Raw genomic sequence first — 8664 nt, forward strand, 5'->3', positions numbered from 1 at the left:
GATCTGCAAGAAGCATATGTTTCGGTACCTATCTCAGAAAAAGTTAAGAAATTTTGAGATTTCAATTTAATGGACAATTGTACCAATTTAATGCATTACCAAGTCTCTGTAGCGGCCCATATGTCTTCACCAAGTTACTGAGACCCTTAAGTAGTTACCTCAGTGTAATACTAACCTGTTACTTAGATAACATTCTAGTTTTTGGTGAATCAGAAACAATATGTAAAAACAATGTTTCACTCACTTGTGTATTACTACAAGATTTGGGGTTTGTGATCAACCTTAAAAAGAGCATACTATCACCACACAAAGTGTGTGTGTCTGTGTGTGTGGTGTGCAAGAACTTAAGGCCGTTTCCGTACCCAAATGAAATCTACAATCGAGCCTCCCCTCACGCCACCCATCCCGCCCCTAGATACAATGACGATACAACAGCGCCACGCAAGAAGTAGCGACTTAAATGAACTAACAGGACACTGATTTGTAAAACGTATTACTAAATACTGAAAAAAAGCATGCTGCATCTCATAGATGGCGTTAAAGTTAAATTGGAAAAATAAATGAAACATAGTGCAAATTAAATATTCATTTTAATGAAGTCAACTCTTATTTCAATAATATTTAATTATAAGGGTAAATACAGTTTATATTTAAACAAATTAATGACTGCAAGTTTTCTATAATATCATTATTTATTAGGTATACCGTGCAGGTATATCATCGATATTTATTAAAAAATTAGGGCATACCGATACAAGTGCGAAAAATAGGTAATTCGCACATGTATCATACAACGTTTTACAGTACATAATATGGCCCTTTAAATTTTCGACATAGTTACGTAATGTGCTAATTATCGCACTAATGCGGTAAAGTAGCACCATATTGTAATAGTACTTACCTACATTACGTTTACAAGTGCGGCAAATAGGAAATTCGAAACGAGTGGCGATAAATTCGAACACGACCGAAGGGAGTGTTTTGAATCGACACGAGTTGCGAATTACCTATTGGCACATGTATCGTACAACGTTTTACAGTACCTACAGTCCTACATACTAGGGTTTGCTCCCGGGAAATACCGGTACCGAAAGTACCGGGAATTCCCGGGATTTAGAGCCAAGCAAAGAACCGGGATTTCAAAATTAAATTCCCGGTACTTTCGGGATTTTCGGGACTAATATTTCCGGTACAATATTTGACTGTTTTCTGTTACTTAGCATGAAATATCATGTTTTTAAAGAAATACATTATATAAATCCATTGCTGACGCTAATACTTTTACGACTGACCATATATTAAAGCAAAACAAAAATAGTCAATGGGTTTGACAATGCCAACAAAATAAAATAGCTTATTTTGAAACTATACGAGTGTTTCTACGATAAATAATTTTATACGAATAATTAGTTAGTTGTATACTAAATACGAGCAAAAACTAGAGAGAATTGTGTAATTAATAAAATATTTCTTTTAATTCGAATACGGTATAAGAAACTCTTATTGATAATATGAATGACATTTTAAAATGAATTAAAATATTATAGTGTCATGTCCTCTCCTTGGTAAATTCTTAATTCTGGCTGCAACAACTTCTTGATCCTTCCTATTGATAATTTTATTACCACTTTTACCTACTCACATGCAATTTTGCACATTTATTCAAGCCCCTTATCTTGTCTAGAATACAAAATTTCGTAAACGTAGCTCTAGCAGTTATTCATAAATTAACGTTTTAAAACCGGCATTTTTGTGACTGACTGAATAATAGATCAAAAACCTAACCCACTTCGAGCTGACCTAGAAACTTGAAATTTGGCACCAAGGTAGACTATTAGGAGTTTATAGAGGGAACAATCTAAAAAATGAAAATTATTGATAATTTGATGAAGAAAAACATATATACTTATCGATAATAGGCTAGATGACTAATTTTCATTTATGGTATCAATCGATCAGGTTTGTCTTTAGGATCAAAAGTCTATATGGGATCCATTGCATTAAAGGAATACAAAAGTCAGAAATGATAGTCAAAGTCCGACAGCCGTACTTCACTCGCGAAACGCCCCGAACAAAACGATATGTGACCGTGACGTCAAGGTCACAAAGAGTCCATCTTGAAGTATGAACAAAACAAGAAAATTGCGATTTTGTCGGTGAAATATTGCGTTTATGTATATAGTTTCCATACAATCTTTTATTGGATAAAATGTGAGGAATCGAATCGAATGGTAACTAACTGCGACAATTCTTCGACCGACGGTTTTGTCAGGAAGCTCTTCTTCCACATTGAACGATATTTGTAACTGAAAATAAAATATATTGTACGTGTTAGCATTTACAATTTGTCACATCATGTACAGTCGACGTCAAAGATATGTACCTATTGCAGCATACTCCTTTGTAATAAGGTGAAAAATGTATACATATATTTGACGTCGACTGTACATATAAAGCACCGGTGGTAAAGAACCAACGAGAGAAATAGAAGTAAGACCCTGTATAATGACTACGAATCGTGTGATAAATCAATTTACGATGGAATTCTGGCACACGAAGTTGAAACAATGTTATTCTAGCTAGGTAGTTAGTACAAAAGGTAAAATTGTTCTCTGCTCTACAATCAATAAGCATAATTAGCATGAATCACCTACCTCATGGGTATCTTCTTCCTCTAATATACTAGGAACCCGATAAGTGTCATCCACCTGTGCAATGCGTGGGTTCAAAATGTTTGAGCCGGTCGCCTCACTGTCAAAACCAAAATTAAATAAATGTATGATGTTTTACAGCACATATGGGCTTTACCGCACTAGTGCGATAATGCACACACACATTACGTAACTATGTCAAATATTTAAAGGGCTATTAGTAGTAGTAAACTCTTTATTGTACAAAAAGACATATTAAAAATAACATACAATTAGCAAGAAGTACAAAGGCGAACTTATCCCTTTGAGGGATCTCTTCCAGTTAACCTATAGGGCTATATGTACTGTAAAACGTTGTACGATACATGTGAGAATAGGTAATACGCAACTCATGTCAACTATTTTTCGCACTATTTTTTATCATCAAGTGATGATGAACAATAACAGCCACATTTTGCCTCTCATTAAGCATCCGGACAAATCTGTCGGTCGAAGAATTGTAGCAGCCAGTCATTTCTTTACAACATCACTCAATTTATAAATTAGTCCATTACTATTTCATAAATTGATCATGGACCCGCGAAACGCAGCATTCCAGAAATGCAGTTATTTCGAAAAGTGAGACAGACTAATTTCAAAATTTTTATGTAGGTACCTATATTATAACAAGTGATGAAAATGGAGAAAACTACTTGAAAGTAAATAAACCATTGTGCTGGTTACAGGTACAGTCGGCGTCAAATACTTTGTAGCAACAAAGTAGCCAAATAGTAACATCTAGCAAGTAACATAATAAAATTGCGGTTTATGACGTAAGTATTAAAAAAACTGCTTACTAGATCTCGTTCAAACCAATTTTCAGTGGAAGTTTGCATGGTAATGTACATCATATATATATTTTTTTGTTTTATCATTCTCTTATTTTAGAAGTTAAAGGACACACATTTTACCACTTTGGAGGTGGTCTCTCGCGCAAACTATTGAGTTTAGAAAAAAATGATATCAAAAACCTCAATATATTTTTTACCTTAAAAAAATTTTTGAAGACCTATCCATAAATACCCCATACGTATGGGATTGATGCAAAAAAAAAATTTGAGTTTCAGTTCTAAGTAGGGCTTGCAAATATTCGAAACTTTCAGGTATTCGAATATTCGACTTTTTCTGACGACATATTCGAATATTCGAATAATTATTCGAATATTATAAAAAATAAGAAAAAGAACGAGAAATCGGTTTATTATCGTTTTATTCAAAAGCTTATTTCACATATTGCTAAAACTAATGATATTTTGCAGAAATCCACTTAATTGACTAGATTTTATCATCCTACAATGAGATGCCCACATTTATAAAAACAAGTAAAACGCCAAAATAAGACGTATTCAATATTTCTAGATAAAACTTTTATTATAAATGCGCCGTTGAGTGCAATAATATAACTTTAATCATCTAAACCAAACCTAGGTATGTAAGAATTTTTTTTTAGTAGGTAATTATTTTCTGATTTAAATTAACTTGTAGTCACTCAGAGGCCTTAATTAATGGTCGGCTTAATTATATAATATTGGAATATTTAAGGGAAAAAGTTAGTTGACTACTGGATTATTTGTCAGCTAAAGGTGCATAGTTAGATTACCTAGTTGGGCACTTGGGCAGGTTTGGTATGATCAAATTTGAGAATTGCGATAAGTGCGGGCAAGGTTTAGTCTTAATAAACAGAATGACCCTTTAACTTAAAACTTATGCATCGTAATAGTTGGGCACTTGGGCAGATTTGGTATGATCAAATTTCAGAATTGCGATAAGTGCGGGCAAGGTTTATTCTTAATAAACAGAATGACCCTTTAACTTAAAACTTATGCACCGTAAAAATAACATACTTTTTGATTTCGTTTTCTTTCAAATTGAGTTAGGTTTCACTGTATTCACGAAGTCTATCGAGAGGAATACAGTAAAAATATTATTTCCTTCGTATTTGGGTACCTACCATTACTCATTCACTGTAAATACCCGGAAAACACACAGAAACTGTAACTGCAGCGGATTAAATAGATTTTTTATAGTAATAAAAAATATTCGAATATTCGAAACCTGAGCGGCCGAATATTCGAATATCAAAACAGGCCGAATATTCGACAAATTCGAATATTCGAATATTCGAATTGCAAGCCCTAGTTCTAAGTATGGGGAACCCCCAAAATGTATTGTTTTTTTCTATTTTTGTTGGAAAATCCAAGTTTCAACAGTACCTATAGTTCTTATAGTTTCAGAAAAAAGTGGCTGTATATACGGACGGACAGACAGACAGACATGACGAATCCTTAAGGGTTCCGTTTTTTGCCATTTGGCTACAGAACCCTAAAAATGCTCTATCACAGGTAAATGAGAAATTGAAAATGGAAATAATTGCCCAAGATTATTAGTTTTATTAAAATAAAAAATGGGTCAACACGCTCAAGAAAAGGAAATCATTTACTATTGTGTAGGGTAGGTATAATATAAAATAACTACCAGTTCATTAAAAAATACGTAAAAGAATAACGAAAGTACGGACAATCGGTAAACCCCGGGATTTTAATTTCCGGGACTTACTCAGGCAACCCTATTACATTCTATCAGTGTACATTTTTAGGGTTCCGTACCCAAAGGGTAAAAACGGGACCCTATTACTAAGACTTCGCTGTCCGTCCGTCCGTCTGTCCGTCTGTCATCAGGCTGTATCTCATGAACCGTGGTAGCTAGACAGTTTAAAATTTCACAGATGATTGAATTTCTATCGCCGCTATAACAACAAATACTAAAAACAGAATTAAATAGTTATGCAACAAACGTGATTTTTGCCGTTTTTTGCATAATGGTACGGAACCCTGCGTGTGCGAATCCAACTTGCACTTGGCCGGTTTTTTTAAATTAAGTACCTCTTGGAGAATATCAAATAACTGATGAGGGCAATGTATCTCGTACGATATTATTGATTGGCGACATTTTATTTAGTTTTCGGCGAACATTTGCTAAGTAGGTAGTACTAATAGCCATCTAGGAAAATAAGTACAAAATATGTCCAAATAATTGAGAATATCAATTCAATTCATAAAAAGATATAAGCATCTGCACTGATAGGAAAACAGTAGGTATCTAAATCTAACTAAGGTCTTTTCGTACGCCGCCGCTGTGAGTACTTGAGTAGGTAGGTATTTATCGCAACGCACGAAGTTACGCGCGACATAGGTACCTACATATGTGACGTTATCTATGAAAAGGGACCTTATTGTCGATGGCGCTTCCGCCATTATTAACGATGCTCTGATATAAATACCACGCCGTGCGACGCAGTGCGTCGTAAGCGCCATAGACAATAAGGTCCCTTTTCATAGATAATGCCACAATTAGAATTAGAACTTACTCGTTACTTTGAATGTCAGTGGTTGATGAAATCGGAGATTCCATTTCCATATTTTGCAGTCTGTAAATAAAGATAAATTGTAGTAGTGTATTGTGTTACGTAGGTAGGGCTAAAAAGCACAAGTCAAATAATTATACTCACTCGATGTAGTCTAAAGATATAGTATCATGTTCGGCTGTGAAATTATCCAATTTTCTTCTTTTCCTAGAAAGACAAAAAAGTAAAAAGTTTAGACGCATGACAAATCACGAGCTGAGGTTCGAACCCTCGATAGGTGGATGGATTGCTAAAAGAACGCTTTATGCGTCTAATTGTGTGCGTTACATGTATCACTGTGTGCTCGTATTTATAGGAAGGCCCACTACACCGCAACCGCGTAACTACGACTCACGGAGACGCACACATAGACGGCAATGTTTTCTGTCTTTGCCGTGCAAGTCAGCGGCGCTAGTGCCGCGTGGTGTAAACGTCGCGAATCGCAATATCCTTTTAAGCTATTTAGATGATGAATTGATGACAATGTTTAACCGGTAGATGGAGCGATTATTAAATTCTAGAATGTTTTAAGTTATATGGATTACTAATTAGAGTAATTAGTACGATCAAGTATATATTCAATTAAGTAATAATTACGTATTTCACTGTGTAATAAATATACATTTTTACTTACGTTAGTTCCATTGTTTGTTGGAATCTTCCGAGTTGTCTTTTTCGAGATGTCTTCTTTTTATTCAATTGCTTGTTACCCATTATAACTTAAAGGTTTTGGTGCACACGGTATATCACTAGGACACACAACACAGCACAGTTTTTATAAGTAAATCTTATATTTGTTTTGGGGACACCTAGTACAGGTCCGTCTGGCAGGAGCGCTCAGCCATCACTGTCTCATTTCGAAAGACGGACGGAGATAGAGCATGCAGGCCGGAGTCGATATTTTGTTACGATAGAATTAGTTGATGTTTATTTATTTTAAAAATATTGCCTCTAATTATCGTTTTTCTAAAGCTGTCAAATTACTGTTATAGTTATGATTGATTTTTCTCCTTTTTTTGTTTCATACTGTCACATAGTAAAGAAACGAGTAAAGTTGGAGTAAAAATTCGAATTGGAGGTTACTTTGGGAATAAATTGTATCGAGCGAAGTGTTATGAATCGTGTATCGAAAGCTGTGTTATTAAAGATAATATAATCAAGAATTATATTTATTTTTCCCACGTCTACAAATATCACCGTTTCTTAGAAAAATAGGATAATTATTGGGGTATTTTTACATTTCTGGCTCAGGGAACGGCCAGTTTTCAATAAAATTCAACAAATATGTCAATTGCAGTGCCTGAGCAGAAACAGCTTTCAATGTTAGAAAAGTTTGGGCCACTTAACTTTATTGCTCCAACAATACCGTCCGGCTGGGTTTACACCAAGTTATTGGAAAGGGAAAAATATCTAGAGCTACTCAAAAACAATGAAGTTTATGACGCAGTTAGGGTAATTCCTAAGAACACAAATTCCCAGAACTCAAATTGGTGGTGCAGAAATATTAACAACTCTGACTTAATTAAACAACACATTTTTAGTCTAGAGATGCATACAGCTGCCTAGACTACGAGCTGGTGTGCTAGTGCATTTAGGCGACAGGCTCCTGGTTACATTTAGAAAAAAGGAACATTCTAACATGGAAAAAAGAAAACCATATATTATTATATCTTAATTTTTTGAGTTAAGAGCAACCTTATTAGGTCTTAAATGTTTTACAAAGAATAAAACTAACTGTGAAATAATGTAAAAAATTTACAATACTACAGTTGCAGATTATATTAACTAATTTGGAGGCATTCAAATTCCACATCTTAACAGTACAACCAAATAAATTTGTCAATCCTGTGAAGAGAAAAATCTGGGTCTATACATATTACATCAATACCGAAGATAATTTTGAAGCAGATAATGAATCTAGCTACTGAAGAACTACGGACCCATCACGCTTCTGAGCCATGTCTATAAGCTGTTTTCAAGGGTCATCACGAACCGTCTCGAACACAGACTTGATGACTTCCAGCCTCCCGAACAAGCCGGTTTCCGAAAAGGCTATAGTACCATAGACCACATCCATACGCTGCGGCAAGTTATACAGAAGACCGAAGAGTATAACTTGCCATTATGCTTAGCGTTTGTGGACTATGAGAAAGCCTTCGATTCGGTGGAAACATGGGCGGTGCTTGAGTCTCTTCAGCGATGCCATATTGACTATCGGTACATCGAAGTGTTGAAGTGTTTGTATAGTAACGCCACCATGTCGGTCCGAGTACAGGAGCAGAGCACGAGGGCGATTCCATTGCGAAGAGGCGTAAGGCCATTGTGCCATGTTATTTACTAAGTTATAATAGCAAGATAATAGAAACAGACTCATTAATAATATGAAGAAGTTAATGTTTTCTTAAGTTTATTGTTGTTGTACTAATTATACATCAAGGAGAATAAATGTTTATACCGGGTGTGGCCTCTAATACGAGCAAAAAATTAAACTGTAAGCTGTACTCCTCATACTGACCAACATTTGTTCAACAACTTTTAAAAATAACTTGTGGTTTGATTTTTAATACACTT

General features: G+C 34.9%; 1 protein-coding gene across 1 annotated transcript; it reads right to left on the reverse strand.

The window, feature by feature from the left end:
- Positions 1 to 1809: 1809 nt before the first annotated feature.
- LOC134805868 (uncharacterized) lies at positions 1810 to 6890 on the reverse strand. Its single transcript, XM_063779068.1, has 5 exons — positions 6728 to 6890; positions 6199 to 6261; positions 6058 to 6117; positions 2655 to 2751; positions 1810 to 2306 (listed from the first exon to the last, which is right to left on the reverse strand). The coding sequence occupies exons 1-5, from the start codon at positions 6805 to 6807 to the stop codon at positions 2052 to 2054; spliced, it is 555 nt and encodes a 184-aa protein (XP_063635138.1). The 5' UTR covers positions 6808 to 6890; the 3' UTR covers positions 1810 to 2051.
- Between the last annotated feature and the right edge of the window lie 1774 nt (positions 6891 to 8664).

Source organism: Cydia splendana, unplaced genomic scaffold, assembly GCF_910591565.1.
Source record: "Cydia splendana unplaced genomic scaffold, ilCydSple1.2 scaffold_71_ctg1, whole genome shotgun sequence".
Taxonomy (NCBI): Eukaryota; Metazoa; Arthropoda; class Insecta; order Lepidoptera; family Tortricidae; genus Cydia; species Cydia splendana.

Coding starts and splice junctions, on each gene's coding strand:
- LOC134805868 (XM_063779068.1), bottom strand. CDS start 6,807: ATGGGTAACAAGCAATTGAATAAAAAGAAGACATCTCGAAAAAGACAA. Junction 6,262..6,727: donor CAACAAACAATGGAACTAAC/GTAAGTAAAAAT, acceptor TTGTCTTTCTAG/GAAAAGAAGAAAATTGGATA. Junction 2,307..2,654: donor AGGAAGAAGATACCCATGAG/GTAGGTGATTCA, acceptor TTTTATTTTCAG/TTACAAATATCGTTCAATGT.